Genomic DNA, 18,043 nt, shown 5'->3' with positions numbered 1-18,043 from the left:
CATCTCTCTTCAACCTCACAAAAAAACAAGTTTGGTGAGAGTTTTGAGATATTTTCCATGATCAGCTTGGTCATTGACACTACCTTCCTTTTTCTTTGCCATGTGGGGAGGAGCTTTGATCATCTTCTTGTCACTTATGTTTTTTTTTCATTTGGCTGCTCATCAAGATTGTCCACATTGTTTCTTTTTCGGGTTCGAAGTGGAAGAGTTGCTGTGTGAGTGGCGTCTAAGGCTATAGGCTGTGGAGGGTAAAAGAAATCCAAGGGGAATAAATTGTACTGAAGGCCAGCCATGAAAGCTTAATTTTGTAAGTCAATATAGAACCAGAAAGAGTCACAACTCACAAGCACTTCCAGAGTTAAGACTGAAGAGTATGTAGCTATATATGTTTCTTTTCTTTTTGTGTATAATGTCATTACCATTTTACATTTATTTAGAGGCGCAAGATATAGTTAATATTTATTGGGATTCAAGTTATCGGTAATGGTTAAGGGTGGAGATTTGTGTTCCAACTTTTGGAACTGTGCGCTTTTGGACGTAGTTAATTTGATCAATGTAGAGTGCGCACCGTGTACATTCCCATGGCATATTGGGTGGTTTGTTTTCTAAGAGTAATGAGGAAGCCAATGAGGTTTGGACTTTCCATGTGCTGAAATTCTCTTTCGCGTGCTTTCTAGAATCTAGATATTCCAAATGAAATTCTCATTTGGAATATATTCATTTATATGTTTTTAGTATAATTCTAAAATGAGTTGGTTCATTTGGAAATATTAAAAATTGCCATAAGATTATCATAAAAGAAGCCCCCCCTTTTATATATATATATATATATATATATATATATATAAGAGCATCTTGTTCTCCCATTATGATATATATATATATATATATATATATATCTCGTAAATTAAATATAGAATCAAAATGCTCTGCCAGTGATTTGATTCAAAAATAAGTATCAATTGTTTATTTCAGATCCATATTTGGAGAAATTGGCCAAATTCTAGTGGGATCAAAAAATTGCCTGGAGTATTATTTCGCCTTAAGTTTTTGGGATAATTGCAGTAAACCCACCATGTAGTCTGGCTCAAAATTACTTTGTTTACCCCTGGTTTGAAAAATGTCATTTTACCCATCTGAGGTAAGCTCCGTTAGTCTTCCGTTAATCTCCCATTAGTCTCCCATTACCCACTTCTATTAAAAATTCACTTAAGTGTGAATTTTGCTTTTTTATTTTTTTCCTTTTTTCAACAAGTTATGGAGAGATTTTCTATTGTAAGTGTTTTGGTGGTTAATAAATTTTGTATTTTTATTATGAATTTATCAGTTAATTTTTTTTTCCTAACAATGGTAAAAAAAATTCTTATAAAAACTTAGAATATTTCATTATTAATATAAACAAAAAGGAAGAATGTCATTTCTCTAAATATGTCAAGACAGAAATATGTTATTACCCCATATATTATTGAGAAAGATAACGACACAAACAAAAGGCCAAAAATTGTAACACCATACAGTTATAGTTATGTCACAGATTTTGATGGTTGAAATTGAAAAAAATATACCCATCAATAACGTTTATTCTCGTAGGTTTGTAACACTGTAAATTAGCCCAGTTTGAGATTTGAATTAATATAAAAAGAGTGGATAAAACAATCCAATAAAGAAGGTTTGAACTTTGAATAAAACTTCATCATTCAAATCAAAGATGTTACCGAATGAATGCTTTTAGATAAGAAAGATAACGAAATAAACATACTACAACAAAAGCCACGGTCAAATCCTAGAAAAACCTCAATTCACAGCTAAATTAAATCCTAAAACAAACAAAGAAAAAGGTTTAGCCACAATTAGTTGTTGCAACAGTTTGCTACAATGGACCTTTTACGACGAAATTCTTTCTTGATTATGCATGTAGAAGGAACCAGTGCTGTGCAAGAAGTGGAAGCTGGAAGAGGTTGATAACAAAGCTTGTTGTTGCCTTGCACATCGTTATGGACCACAATTTTGCACCTTTCAATGTTTTCTGCACCTGCCTTCTGAGTTTGGACTTGAAGAACCGGCTTGCTAGCGTTGTCCCCATTGGCAGAACTAGGACGAGGGTAAAAGAAATCTGTAGGAAAGAAGTAGTATTGAAGGCCAGCCATTGATGAATCTAACACAAAAAGTTACAAAGGTTTTGAGTCTTGGTTTGGTTTTCTTTAGGGGCTTTTGATCTGTGGCTATATTTTGATGGTTTTTATATACATGTATATATTGGAACACAGAAAGACTAATCTGTGGCTATATTTTAATGGTTTTGGGTCATGACTTGGGCCACAAGGAGCAGTGATTGGTGGGCGTTTTGTTCTTTCCTTTTCGAATAGAAATTGTTTTCTACTACTTTTCCTTCTCGAATAGAACTTTCTTTCTTGTGCGTTAAATCAAGTCATATGGGAAGGTCTTCTAAAATTATTATTAAAAAAAAAAAAGAAAAAGAAAAAAAAGGCTCATATGGATATGGGAAGGCCCACAGTAAATTGGACCAAACATATTATATTACCGAATCCATATGCGCTTAGATAAAAGTGGGTCATTTCTCCAAAAAAAAAAAAAAGGAGCAGAAGAAGAAGATAAAAGTGGGTCTTTAAAAGGCGAATCAGAAGAAATAGAATGGTGCATTTGCCAAGAACTTTGTTATCCGGTTCTTTCTATTGGGAGAATTGGAGGCCAGTCCCTAGCTCACTATTGTAAGGGAAAAAAGGGCACATAATTATTGTCTAAATAGACTAATAAATGTTTGTATGTGATTTGAAATCAGTAACAAGATAATTTTCAATTTAATTAATTGGAATCCAAACTACATGAAAATTTTTTAAAAAGTGCTTTTTTTTTTCTTTTAAATTGGGTAATTAATTTTTTATAAATTATTAAATTAATCTTTTTATTTATTAATTCACAACATTTTCATAACACATATTAAAATCACATAACAACCCACCACTTTTTATTTTAGTCTCCCACTAAAAAAGAAAAGAAAGAAACCATGTTCAGATTTGGTCAAAATATATGTCAAAATATATGACAGATGGTAAAAGATTCACTTACCTAATAAGGAACACAAGCAAATTATAAATTGATTGGCAATAATAATAAAAGCTAAAAAACTGTAACATCATACAATTATGTGATTTTTCTATTTAATGTCACAAATTTTAATGATTGAGATTAGAGTTGTAGGGATAAAGGCCCAGAATAATATGTTGGGCTTTGGGTTTTGGGCTTTTGTCCAAGGACATTGAATGGTCCGAGGAGGGGCAAATAGTTATTAAGGGTCTCAATTTAAAGTCTCATGAGTAAGGAACAAAATGGAAGGTGGTCCGAGGAAGATTTCCTCCTTGGATGTGGCGTATGTAGTTCAAATATGTATTCCAGCAATTTAAATGACTCTCCAAGAAGCTCCAATGATGGAAACAGGCCTCATAAACATACAAGAAGGAAGGAAACCCAAAAATATCTAGGGAAAGCTGTTGATACTGCATTAAATGCATTGCAGGCAGCTACTTTTCTGGCCACATTTATGTAGAGAAGACATTTGAATATTGTTACCTTGACTACCACAACTCACAGAAAGCCAAAGAGGGTATCTGATGAGACAGGTACTCAAGTGGAGGCTTAGATGATCAATAAGTGTAGAATCAATATATTCCAAAGGGAATTATATAATGTAAAAGACCCTCCATAAAAAAATGAATCGGAAAAATAGAGAGAGAACATTGTAGCAATCTAAATTGTTTCTATATCCAACTGTGACCAATATATACAAGTGTGACCTCCTCGGATTAAAAGTCCATTAATATCATAACTTCTTATTTGTATTTGATTGTCATTCAATTCAGTATTAGCTGTTGTTTAACTTATTAGGGTCTAGTTCTTTGACCCACTTTCTATAACTTTATTGTATCGGGCACATTAGGTCAAAATCCTATATGTTTTGGACTTGGGCCACAAATCGGGACCCTACAAGAGTCACTGACATAAAAGAAGGTTTGAACTTTGAATTAAACATGCATCATCCTTCAAAATTTCAAATCAACGATGTTAACGAGTGGATGCTTTAGATAAGAAAGACAACGAAATTAAAGAAAATAAAAATAGAGTTAAAAAATACAAAACAAAAGTCAAAAAAAAGAAAAAATACTAGAAAAACTTAATTCACAGCTAAATCAAAAGCCTAAAACAAAGAAAGAAAAAGGTTTAGTCAAAGTTGTTGTTGTTGCAACGGTTTGCCACAATGGACCCTTTACGACGCAACTCTTTCTTGATTATGCATGGATAAGGAACTAGTGCTGTGCAAGAAGTAGAAGCTTGAGGAGGTTGATAACAAAGCTTGTTGCTGCTGCCTTGTACATTGTTATGGACCACAATTTTGCACTTTTCAATGTTTTCTGCTTCTGCCTGCTTCTGAGTTTGAACATGAAGAACCGGGTTGCTAGTGTTGTCGCCATTGGTAGAACTTGGACGAGGGTAAAAGAAATCAGTAGGAAAGAAGTAATATTGAAGGCCAGCCATTGAATCTAACGCAAAAGTTACAAAAGCTTTGAGTCTTGGTTTTTTTTTTTTTTACTTTTAAGAGGCTTTTGATATTTGGGTATGTTTTTATATACTGGAAGAGAGAAACACCGACCTTGGTTCAAGAGAATCAAGACTTGGGTCACAAGGAGTGAATGGTGGGCGTACCTTTTTTTTTTTTTTTTGAGAAATTGGTGGGCGTATGTTGTTTTATTCTTTTTGGCTTCTGTGAATAGTCTCTTTTTTCTACTTTTCCTTCTCGAATAGGAGTTTCTTTCTTGGGAATTAAATCAAGTCATATGGGCTTTCTATAAACTAAAAAAATAAAATAAAATTCAACCTAGCCATATGAGAATTGTCTATGACTTTGTGCCCTTTTTGCCTTCTTCTTCTTCCCACCTAGGGTTGGAGGTTTTCGAGTTTTCTCCACAGTTAAAGCATAAGGAGATGCTATCTAACTCAACTCACTCAGTAATATATCAGATTTCCTTCAAAAAATAAATCAATCAAGCCATATTGGAAGGGCTAGGCCCTAGGGGCAATCAATATAGTCTAAAACTCTGGGCACTAATTGAGTTTTCCTTATTTTTCACACATTGAAGATATGAGAAAGTACCATCCAACTCAACTCACCTGATGATATCAAGTATGCAATTGAAACCCATATATAATTAGGAAAAAAGTGAATAATAAAAGACATATTAGAAGAAATATACGGTGTATTCTATAAGAATTTTTTTTTTTTTTTAAATCTTTATCATTGCTAATGCATGTATTAGCATATGATCATTGATTCCCAAAAAGTAGCCCAACTAGAAATTTTTCTTAGGAAGACCAAACTAAATATAACCAAAAAAAAACCTTTTCTAAAATATATTTTATCTCATAAACAAATTTTACCTCCATAAAATCATCATGGCGCAGATCTCATAGCATCATAAGTTGAAATATTTTTGTTTGAATTTTGATTTTTTTTTTTTTTTTTTTCCCTTCCTATTGTACAAAACACATTATTCCAAAAAAAGGCCCAAACAACCGCAGAAATTTCCATCTCAAACCCAAGAAAATCCCAAATGGGCCAGCCAGCCCAATAAGTGAAAGTTCAGCAAAGAAAAACCCTCGGTAAAACCTCCATTCCACGACTTCTTCTTCTTCTTCTTCAGCTTCACTAAATCATCACTCTGTTATGGTTCATTTTTAGCTACAAAACCCAAAAAATTCAAAAAGAAAAAAAAAATTCAATTTACAGTTACTGTATTGTAACAGATCTATAAAAAAAAAAAATGCAGAGATCGTTAACGTCTTTGACGAAAGCGCGTGGGTTCTGCACGAAGAAACTGGCGGCGGCGGCGGAGAAGGTCGTAGCCTCCGTACTGTTCGAGAGGCTTCCGGTTGTGATCCCTAAGATCGACCCTGTCGTTTACGCCTTTCAGGAGTTCTCGTAAGTCTCTGTTTCAATCTACCATTTCTCCAACATTAATAATGCGTTTTAGTAACATATTTTGAGCACCAAACCTTTCTGATTCTAACATTCTTTTTTTTTTTTTTTTTTGGGTTTAGGTTTCGGTGGCGACAGCAATATCGACGTAGATATCCGGATGAGCTTTTAGATAAGTCTAATTCCAGGTAAGTTCTGTTTTTCCTTTTTATTTAGATTTTTTTTTTTTTAGAATCTCTAGCTCAATATATCAAGTTCAGCTTTAATTTTAGTATTGGGAAGCCTAATTCATTTTCTTTTCAATGGATTCTAATACAATTTCTATTGTTGATTGATATCTCAGATTTACAATATGTATTTCTTTTTTCTTTTTTTTTTCTGGGTCCAATCTTATTGTCATTGTTATTTTTGGTATATTTAATGCTAGTATATAAACCATTGTTTCATATTTTTGAAAATAAAATACACTCATCCATCTGAAAACAATGATATTCACACAACAAATTTCACAATATTTTTTTGGCAAATTGTTGAGTTTGAAAATATATATATATATATATATATATATATATATATATATATATGGCCAACCTTTAATAATCTGGTGAGGATTCGTAGCCGACCCAAAAAATTTGGGATTAAGGTTTGTTGTTGAGTTTGCAGATTGTGATTAGTGCAACATCACTTTCACTGTGACCACCAGTGACATCGATTTTATTGTACACCAAAATACAACCTATCACATTAGCATTTGTCAAAATTCTGTTGGATGAAAGACACTTATGCTTAGACAATGGGGAATGGTGTAGCTCTAAGTAAAAAATTATATGTTTGGCATTTTTAGAATAATTGTTAAGTGATTAAATTCACAATTTCTTATTAGTTTAAATTTTTGGGACAAGTGTTAGTATATTAGGAGTAGCTGGGGTGTGTCTCAAAAGGGGTAACTAAGCTTTTTTGTTGCTTAATTGAGATTAGGAGACTTGGATTTACTGCTTTATGGCTGAAACATTGTTTGAAATCTGTAAGGCTGTAAGCCTTTGTCTATATTCTGCTTCAAGAACTCTGGAAAGAGTTTTTCTGTCATGGCACAATTGTATTGTCCTTTGTGTGAATCTTACATTTTGCATATCTAGTTAGGGTAAATGTTAATTTCTTGTGTAATATTGAAGATATCAATCAGTAAAATTTATACTTGGCATTGCTAATCCATTATTTCTTCTTGCAAACTACTTGTGTAAGAATGCATTTGTATGTCATAGTTTACTGGTTCTATATGCACACTCTATCCATCTCATATAGATGCAGTAGAAGTTGCCATGTTTTTACCCCATCTGAACAACTTTATGTATGCAACTGAATTTCATGAACAGGGGAAAAGGTGAATACCAAATGGATTATGTACCAGCTCCACGGATCACCGAAGCTGACAAAAAGAATGATAAGAAGTATGAAGCAGATTTTTCTCCCCTTGTTAATACCAGATGAATTTCTTTGTTTTTAATTTCTGTTGTTGGCTTTTTATAATGATTATGGGGGGTACATTAGCAATATGTAACAGATATGAAATTTTATAGAGAAGTCATTGGTCTGGTGAGGATGTTACATACAGTGATTTTAATTTAAACCTAGATCTCTAATAGCTTCTGTAATTTGGTTAAGAACTTAAAAAAAATGTAGTTTACATAATTGATATGAGTCAATTTATGCGCAAGTGTGTAACCCTAGTCCCAATATTACATAATTGCTTTCACCTTTTCCTTTACTTGAAGCAACATCATCTCTTAGTGTCATTAGCATAAGGCCTTCCTAAATAGATTCATGTCTTGATATGATTGATGGAAAGTCTTGTGATAGGCATAGTAAAAGCACTGACATAATTTTCCTTTATATAGCCAAGTTATTTAATAAAAGCAATAATTCATAAACTTGTTTATAATGTCGGTATGTGCATGTATACATATTTAAAGATCAAATCACTTGAGGCATGAGGGTGGTAATGGGGGAGCCTATATCCTTCTCGTTGATTGTTGAAGATCGGGTGAGAAATTTGTGGAGAGATCTTAGTGTTTTAGAGTTGACGGAGGATAGTCAAGTTTTATTGGAGGAGGAAAGGCTGGAATTGGAGAGAGTTCAAGGTGAATTAGAAAAAGCTACTTTGATGGAGGAAATTTGTTGGAGGTAGAAGTCTAGAGTCCTTTGTATTAGAGAAGGAGACAGGAATACCAAATTCTTTCATCCTATAGCTAACTCTCATAGGAGATTTAACTCCATTGATAGGCTTATGGTGGATGGAGATTTGTCTTTCAATTCGAAGGCTATAGCAGGTGCTATTTCTCATTTTTATAGGCAACTATATACTGAAAATGTGGCTCATAGACCTTTACTAGATGATGTGGAGTTCTCTTGTATCTCGGAGGAAGATGCCCTTTGGCTTGATAGGCCATTTGATGAGGATGAGGTGTTTTGGGTGATTAGTGATTTTAAGGGTGATAAGGCTCCTGGCCCAGATGGCTTTTCCATGGCATTCTTTCAGTCTTGCTGGTGTATTTTGAAGGCTAAAATTATGGCAGTGTTTCAAAACTTTCATTCTCAAGCTGTGTTTGAGAAGAGCCTTAATGCTTCTTTCCTTGCTCTTATTCCCAAAAAGGTGGATGCTGAGGAGATCAAGGATTTTCGGCCTATTAGTTTAGTTGGTGGGATTTATAAGATTATTTCTAAGGTGTTGGCCAATCGGCTTCGAAGGGTGGCTTATGGGCTTATTTTAGATTCTCAAAATGCTTTTGTGAAAGGTAGACAGATCTTGGATTCCTTTTTAATTGCTTCAGAATGTATTGATAATAGATTGAAGACAGGTGTTTCAAGGGTGTTGTGTAAGTTGGATGTGGAGAAGGCGTATGACAATGTGAGTTGGGGTTTTTTAATATATATGCTTCTGCGCTGTGGGTTTTCAAAGAAATGGAGAAAATGGATAATGTGTTGCATCTCAACTGTTAAATTCTCCATTTTGCTCAATGGTAGTCCTTCTGATTTCTTTGGTAGCTCTTGGGGGATTCGGCAAGGGGACCCCTTGTCTCTGTTGCTATTTGATATTGTTATGAAGGTTTTGAGTCGTATGTTGGATGTGGCGGCTATTTCTAGACAGTTCTCAGGCTTCTTTGTCGGTAATACGGCTGGTAATTCAGTGATGGTGTCTCACCTTTTATTTGCTGATGACACCCTTATTTTTTGTGATCTTTTTGTGATGCTGATCCTATGCAAATAGCTAGTTTGAGGGAAATTCTGGCTAGATTTGAGGTCTTAGGCTTAAGGATTAACTTGGGGAAATCTGAGTTGGTTCCTATTGGTGTGGTGCACAATATGGATGTTTTGGTGGGGATGTTGGGTTGTAGGCAATCCTCTCTTCCTTTGAAATATTTGGGCCTACTGTTAGGTGCTAAATTAAAGGAGTTGCCAATTTGGAATCCCATTTTGGAGAAGATGGAGAGGAGATTAGCTGGGTGGAAGAGGTTGTATTTATCTAAGGGGGGTAAGGTAACTCTTATTAAAAGTACTCTTTCCTCTTTACCTACTTACTTTCTTTCCCTTCTGCCTTTACCTGGGAAGGTGGCTAATTGTATGGAGAAATTACAATGAGACTTTCTGTGGAGTGGTATTAGTGGTGATTCTAAACTTCATTTAGTCAATTGGGTGAAGGTTTGTAAGCCGCTGCAGCTTGGAGGGCTAGGTATTAGATGCTTGAGGAGTTTTAATTTTGCCTTGTTAGGGAAATGGTTTTGGAGGTATGGCATGGAGACCGATGCTCTATGGAGGAGGGTTATTGAGGTGAAATATGGGAATGATTGGGGTGGTTGGTGCACGAAAAAGGTGACCGATGCTTATGGTGTTAGCTTGTGGAGATATATTAGAAGTGGGTTGGCTGAATTTTTCTAAACTCCTTCTGTATGATGTGGGGGATGGTACTAGAGTGAAGTTTTGAAAGCATGTGTAGTGTGGAGATAGTACTCTCCAAGAGGCTTTTCCAAAACTTTATTGTATTAGTAGGACAAAGGATTCTTCAGTAGTGGAGGTTATGTGTTGGTCTGGTGGGAGGATTCATTGGGATGCTAAATTTCGACGTCCCCCACAAGATTGGGAACAAGAATCCTTTGATCTGTTTATGGATATGGTCTACTCTTCGACGGTGTAGGGGTTGGGTCCTGATCGGGTTTGTTGGAAGCCAACTAGGAGTAGAGGTTTTGAGGTTAGAGGATTCTATCTTTCCCTCTGCCTTCCTACCCTCTTATCCTTCCCTTGGAGAATGATATGGCATTCGAAGGTTCCTCCAAGGGTAGCTTTCTTTTCATGGCTTGCTTCCTTAGGTAAGATTTTAACAACAGATAACTTTTGCAAAAGACGTGTGCTAGTTCTTGATTAGTGCTATATGTGTAAGAGTTGTGGGGAGTTAGTGGATCATCTTCTTCTTTATTGCCCATAGCTTGCGAGTTATGGTCGTTGGTGCTTTGTTTATTTGGTATCCACTGGGTTATGCCTCACAAGGTTATTGGGTTGCTTGAGCCTTGGCAAGGCATGTTTGGACGGCATCGTAACATAGTTTTGTGGAGACGTGTGCCTCATTGCTTGTTATGGTGTATTTGGCGTGAAAGAAATGCTAGAAGTTTTGAGGGATGTGAACACTCTTTGTTAGAGATTAAGTCTTTTTTTTTTACACACTCTCCTCGATTGGAGTGTGGTCTTTTGTCATATTTCTTGTTCTTCCCTTCCTATTTTGCTTGATCGTTGTAACCTTGGTCCTTGATTTGTGCCCTCTTAGTACATTCCCAATGTACTCGGGTTGGCTGTTTCTCTTTGCTTAATAAAATTTTCGTTACTTATAAAATATATATATATATATATATATATCCCCAGCACTATCTTCTACTAAAATAATTTCTAGAGGCCATATGTTGTTAAAGTTATAAGAGTAGTGAAATTCAATGATGGCTAATGGAAACTTGTTTTAATATTTTCATATGGATCACTACAGTTTGATTCGCAAATTTATGAGCCTTTTTTTTTTTTTTTTGTCTTTTTCACCTTAGGTCACTACAGAGAGCACTTGACAGAAGACTTTATCTTCTTCTCTATGGCAAAGCAAGTGGAGCTCCTAGTGATAAGCATGTCTGGCATTTTCCAGAAAAAGTTTATGAAACTGAGGAGACATTGCGTAAGGTGAGAGTTGCTATTTTTTTAGCTGCCTCTTCTTCCTTCTCTGTCTCTTCCTCTTTTCTTTTCTTTTCATATTAACTCTTACTGTTTGCAGTGTGCGGAGACTGCATTGGAATCTGTGATTGGAGACCTTTCCCACACATATTTTGTTGGAAATGCTCCGATGGGTCATATGGTTATACAGCCAACAGAGAATGAGTCAAACTCTCCATCTTTTAAGGTATATTTTCTTGATATTGGTTTTTCTTTGCTCTGGCTTTTGCCAAAATGTATATGGCAGCATTATGGTTGCAATTCATGTAACTTATTGACTATTGATAATTGTTGCATCAATTTTAATCTTAAGCCCTGGATTGTTTTCTTGATTTGACAGCGATTCTTCTTCAAGTCCCAAGTGATTGCAACCAACAAGTTCAAAATTGGGAAGTGTGAGGATTTTGTTTGGGTGACCAAGGATGAAATTTTGGAATATTTTCCTGAGCAAGCTGAATTTCTGAACAAAATGATCATCAGCTAATTCAGCAACCAAATTTAATTTCCAATCCACACAGGTTGTTTTGAAATGATATTACTGATGAAATATGTATCTGTTATGGCATCATTTTTTGCAATACAAGCTGACATAGGATAAGGCTGCAGGATGCAGTTGAGGCAACAAATGGTTCAGCAATTGGGATCGTTTATTGATTCAAGTCCGATGCATGATGCATGAACTAAGTTGCTTCTTTCTGCTGTTTTTGTATGTGCTTTCATCTCCTCCCCCCCCTACTGAAATAAGAAGATTACTCAAAAAAATTCAACTTATTGTAATTTATGCAATTTTTGTAGCCTGTCTAGGAGCCTCATTGTGCAAATCAAATGTGTATCATTTGGTGACTTGGTTTTTAATAACTCAAGTTGTGTCGGATTTTCATCGCTAGATTGTCCATAATCCCTAGTGGAGTTCGAGGGTCAACTCTGATGGTAGGCTAGAATGCCTTGCAGGTGAACTAATCAGGAATGAATCTCCCCAATAGTAAATTGTGCACAGGAGCAGGCTCATTATCATGGATAAGGAATGAAAGCTTCTGGATTTTTTTTATTTTTTATTTTCATTATTTTTTTTAATTTTTGATGGAACACAAATTATGATTCGTGGCGCGCATTCATCAGCACACAAGCAAATGAATTAAGATGGAACATGTATTCCTTGGTACACCAACAATGTTGAGATATACAGGGTGGGACATGCTTTCCCTGGTACACAAACAATGCTGAGATATACTGAGTTCAGATGTATTAAATTCGAGTGCTATCTATTTTGCAATTTTGGATCTCAAACACGCTTGTTCCTTACAGCAGTTCACGGTGTAGGCTTCTGTCCTGGCACAGGAATACAAGATGGGTTATGGGATTGAATTGACGAAGTATTGGAGGAAGGCCAAACCACCAGTCTACTCTAACCTAAAAAAGAAAAAAAGAAATAATAATAATAAACCTCTCAATGTTCAATTAACTGTTGGTTTAAGCGGCTGGGCTCTGATCCTGTGATCCATGTATCTTCCTTTTCATGGCCCGATGGTGGTTTTACCCAAAGCAACACAGCTTTTGAGAATTGTTGAAAGAACTTTTGCCTTTCCTCATTTTTTTAGCAAATAATTTAGCTTTTTAGTTTTTTTTTTTTAAATAAATAATCTTTTAGCATTTTGTAACACAGTTAACATAAAAGTTACCAGAAACTATATATATAATAAACACTATGCAAATAAGTTATAAAAAAATAAGCAATTTTCAATCAGACAGTGGCTTTTTTCATGAGTGCTTACCCTTGAGAAAATGCATGGAAGAATTGTATTAGTAGTGTTTAAAATTTAAAAATGAACTATTTATAAAAATAGAATACCTTGAAATAATCCTAGAAGGGCTTCAAGGGATAGTTTAGTGGTAATGACATCCTTTATGAATTATAATGCTCTATGTATGTAGTTTGAAATCCACCACTCTAGCTCCCAACTGTCTACTTAACTAAAAAAAAATGAAGGCAAATGTTAACAAGCATTGTGCGGTGTTTGTTAAGGTTGGACTAATGTGGATCCCACTTAATAAAAAAATTGAATAAATAGAAGAAAAATATATAAAATTGGTCCTACAGTTGATATTTCTTCTTCCTTATGAAACTGGCCCTACAACCTATAAAACTGCTAAAAAAATGACATAAAACTGTGGTTAACGCAACCCAAAAAAGAACAGAAAAAGAACTAGTCAAATCTAACTGCCGGATAAATCAAAAAGTAATAACTTCAACCTTGATACGTCATTTGCGTGAATTTTTGGTTTTTCAAACCTGGCTAGAGTGGCAAAATTTAATGCTGAAGTTTGCTGTATCAACACCTTCGATGATTTTAGCTGTTTGCTTCATATTTTGAATCTTACTAACCTTGTCATGATCTTGTAAAAAATTCTTCAATTTAACTGAAGGACCTTACCAGATTGCGTGCAATAAACTTAATAAACAATTTTAAGAGATATGGCTATATGAGTCCTCAAATAGTAGAAGAGGTATCGAGCTCCTTTAAAACTACAGATTAAGTGGCGCAAATCATGTTTGAAGTGAGCTTCTAAAGAATCTAAACTCTAAACACAATCAAGCTTATAGATTTTATATATGGATAAGTTAGCATGTCCCTGCTCCTATTACTAGTAATCAATCCAGTTTTTATTTCACACACATTTTTTTTTCTTCATAAAAGATACTGGAGAAAAGAGGGGATAGGATGGGTATTGAAATATGTTATTTCACAAACTAAGTCATTGCTGAGTTTAGAGAACAATCTACAAAATAATTTGGTTGACTTCCATTCTTCTTTTTATTTTTAACCCTATCAACCTCGCGATGTAAACTTAATCTGGCACTGAGGAAGAATTATTGTGGGGGGGTGGTGGAGATTGCCATTGCAATGTGATGCAATACACGTGATCAGATCAGCCTCTTCTTTAATCAATGCAAGGGTGAGAGAAGCTAGCTAGGATGATGCATTTGGGCTTTTATATATTCAATTATTTTAACTAATCTCCCCTTTTCTCCAAAAGTAACTACTAGTTGATAGCATTGACTTTGGGTTTGTGCTTACAATCCTATTAAGAGTGTTGGATGATATAACACATTGAAGGCTTAATATCATATGAGCACTACTAAATTTAAAATTTTAAGTTTATGAGTTTGGATTCAATTATTTTATATTAAAATTTTAATTTTTTCTTAATGTGGAAGTGTATCCAACAAAGCCTCAAAGACAATACTACTAAATTGGGAATCCTAGGCAGAGCAAGTGATGGAGGAATCATCCGAGACCATAATGCATTGGTGTGTGGCCGTTTGTAATTAGCAGTGCCATTGATACAGCTTCAAGTATTGACGCAAAGCTTTGGGCCTTGCCCAATGGTCCAAAATTTTTTTGTTCACTAAACCTGCCAGTAGTGGAAATTGAGGTTGATGCTAAACTAAAGTAGTGGTGAAATGGGTATCAGGTAGAATGTGTAATAACTATGCTCACTTTACCCTCATTTCATATTGTAGGCAACTGATGAGACAGACCCCAAGTGTGAAAATTAAGCATTGTTACCAAGAGGTGAACCAGTGTGCAGACAGACTTGTTAAGAATGGAGCAAATCAATCGCGGAATTTTATGGTTTTTGCCAATCCACCTATGGATATCATTTTATTTTTATTGATGTATTATGATTCAATGGATTTGTACTATGAGAGGCTTTGTCTTAACTCTTTTAATTTAATTTAATGCAATGCAATCCTTTTTCTACCAAAAAAAAAGAAAAAAAAAAAGAAAAAAAGAAAGAAAGAAGATAATACTACTAGCTAAGGGTTTCTCAAAAAAAAAAAAAAAAAACCTACAAGATTAGGGTAAGCTATATATAATTATCTCGTGAGTCAAAACCTACAAGATCAGTTTTTTGTTTTGTTATTTTTTGTTTTTGTTTTTCAGGGGTGCTCTAGAAACCAAACTAATACGTACGTAAGATGCAGGCGTGATATATTACATGCAGACAATAAACAAATGATTGACAAAGAAGGAAAAATACTTTGGCATACGGAAATTTTTTTTTATAATATGATTGATAAGCTAACTTTTTTTTTTTTTTTTTGGTGGTGACATGATAAGCTAACTTAGTTATGCATGTACATAACATAACTTATCAACCCCACCAAAAAAATAGGAGAAGAAAAGACTTTTCAATGTTGAAAATGTGAAGTGAGGAAAGCATTAATTAGTAATGTATCCAAGAAAATTGAAAAAGGTGAGAGTTGCTACATTTAACAGGATGGGCTTGGCTAAAGTTTCTACATACAGAATTTTCAATTCTTTTTCCAAGGCATATTCACGCATATTCCGTTCGATCAGCACGCTATAGCTCCTCGGTATATTCTTTCTTACCTACTATGAAAGTTGAAAATAGTGATCTCTTTTTTTGGCTGAGAAAATGATACACTTGAAAATGAAACAAATAGTGGACAAATCAAAAGCCATATCGATCATCCAATATTTGCTTTTGCTTTTGTGTTTTTGTGTGGAACATAAGCTAAACACGTTCTAAACACAGCCAAATGAGTCAAAATTCTAGTGCACATTGGATCAACGTTTCATTTATGTTCATAATGGATGGCGCCTATTGTGTAATTTTAAATTGTGAGAGCTAGGGATATTTCGTGAAATTTTCTTATGTCCTAATACTCTCGGGGACCCACCATTGAGAAAATGGTGGAATTGTATTAGTAATACTTTAGACTTTAAACATGAGCCATACATATTGATATTGGTTAGGGAGCAATAAGTTGTGAAAAACACGTTCAGAGTAGTCTTTATTGTTGAAAATCAATGCCTTAATAAAGGTGTACATAGAACGTGGTTCACGTGTGCTCTCTAAGGTGCGTTCAATCATAACATAACATCACTATCATCAAAGTTAACTATTATTCTAGACAGATCAATTTCAATGTCTATCCCTCACCAAACCACATGGGAGTAACCGTTTATCATTGAACCACTTGGCCATAGCATAGCAGTATCACTATATTATTGGATTCACCATGTCCAATGTAATGCATTTACAATTAAAGCAAATTCTCTTGGAGCAAGGATTTGTAGTAAATTAAGTTGCAGCAACTCTTGCAAAATGTATACATATCAAGTGACTATTTGGTAAAAAAATTCAATCTTAAGAAGAAGTTTTCATTTAAATATAAGTCTAGACAGGTATCTATTTAAGGGGAAATTATTGTGTACTTCCGGAGTACTATAAATGCATGCTCTTTCCTCTCACATGAATGGTGGGTCCCATTAATTAAATTCATAATGGGACCCACCATTTATGTGAGAGGGGGGAGTACGCATTTATGGTACTCCAGGAGTACCTAATAATTTTCCCTATTTAAGTCATTGACATATGTGTATTTTTGCAAAAGTTGCTGCCACTTAGTTTACCGCAAATCTTTTTCCATTATCTTGGCTCAAGTAGTAATCTACAAAGAAGTGAACATGGATGATAATTGGTGTATTTAAATATTTCAAACCAAGATCAATTAAAAAAAAAAATCATCATATTTATCATCTTACCTAATTAGCTTCATCTAAGTGGTAGGTTTCAGTTAGCTTAACTATTATTAAAGTCTTTTGTCGTTGAATAAAAGATCTGGATTACATCCCCGCTTATACTAAAAACCAACTGGTATCTCGATCTAATGCTGAAAAGCAATCATCACGAGCGAATGTCATATATTGAAACTCTACATTTCAAAAACTTCATCTAAGTCAGTTGTATCATTATATTCATCATATTGCAAAATTATTTCTTCATCGAAATTTTCTTCTAAACTCTACATACAATCAATCTAATAGGTTTTGGATTTAGTTAGATTAGGTAGCTCACACCTATCACTAGTAACCAATTAATCCAGTTTTTAATTTACCCAAAAAAAATTTCTTCCATAATCGATACTAGAGAAAGGAGAGGGGGGAGGGGCAGGGGATAGGCAGATGAGTAGTGAAATATGTTATTTCATGTATGGCTCAGTTTGGAAGAAAATCTACAAAATAATTAGGTTGACTTATATTATATATTCATTGTCTTCAATTAATTCATATAATTAATCTCGTGGTGTATACTTAATCTGACCCTGAGGGAAGAAGTACTATCTAGGGGGAGTTGCAACCTAACATAATACGTACACGTGATCATCATCAACCCAAGTTTCTTTAATTAATCAATTAAAAGAGAGAGGCTGGAATGCATTTGGGCTTTCTATATTCTATTATTTATGAGACCGCTAAGATTTCTGAATTTTGTCATAATTCACTTCTTTCTTTATTTATTTTTTTCTCACTGTGAGACTTATACTCACATGTATACCCAACAAAGAGTCTAGACAATATTATTACTTTAAAAATATTAAAGATATTATAAATTTTTATACTATAAAATCTTGATAAACTGATATAACAAAAAATGTGATTATATATATATATATATATATATAAGAATTAATTAGTAGATTTTAAAAACATAATAAATGAATGTTTAAATATATATATTTTTTTTTGTGATTGATAATATAATGGTTTATTAGTATAATGTTACTTATGTAGTATTTATCTAGCACCACTCTATTGACTCAGGGTCGGCTTCATTCTAATTAAAAAACAAATCAACTTATAATTAGAGTCAGCTTATCTCAAGAGACAATACCAGCCGTCCATTGCTCCTTCATGCTCTTATAACACAGCTTTTTTTATTGACGCCTTCGCGGATGGTCTAAAGGCCAAATTCTACACGTAAGGCATGATATTTGTATTT

At 34.3% G+C, this 18,043-nt stretch overlaps 1 protein-coding gene across 2 annotated transcripts; it reads left to right on the top strand.

The window, feature by feature from the left end:
* The first annotated feature begins 5,698 nt into the window (after window positions 1–5,698).
* On the top strand, window positions 5,699–12,286 carry LOC115952395 (39S ribosomal protein L46, mitochondrial). Of its 2 annotated transcripts, XM_031069565.1 has the most exons (7): window positions 5,699–5,992; window positions 6,112–6,177; window positions 7,363–7,437; window positions 11,071–11,200; window positions 11,292–11,417; window positions 11,571–11,748; window positions 11,837–12,286. In XM_031069565.1, exons 1-6 carry the CDS (start codon window positions 5,835–5,837, stop codon window positions 11,712–11,714), a joined length of 699 nt encoding a protein of 232 aa, XP_030925425.1. In that variant the 5' UTR covers window positions 5,699–5,834; the 3' UTR covers window positions 11,715–11,748; window positions 11,837–12,286. The 2 variants fall into 2 exon arrangements, with proteins under 2 accessions (XP_030925425.1, XP_030925424.1); XM_031069564.1 differs by having other exon boundaries at window positions 11,571–12,016.
* The last annotated feature ends 5,757 nt before the right edge of the window (window positions 12,287–18,043 follow it).

Source organism: Quercus lobata, chromosome 7 (assembly GCF_001633185.2).
Source record: "Quercus lobata isolate SW786 chromosome 7, ValleyOak3.0 Primary Assembly, whole genome shotgun sequence".
Taxonomy (NCBI): domain Eukaryota; kingdom Viridiplantae; phylum Streptophyta; class Magnoliopsida; order Fagales; family Fagaceae; genus Quercus; species Quercus lobata.
The sequence above is the reverse complement of the archived record's forward strand: the minus strand, read 5'-3'. Positions and strand labels throughout refer to the sequence as shown.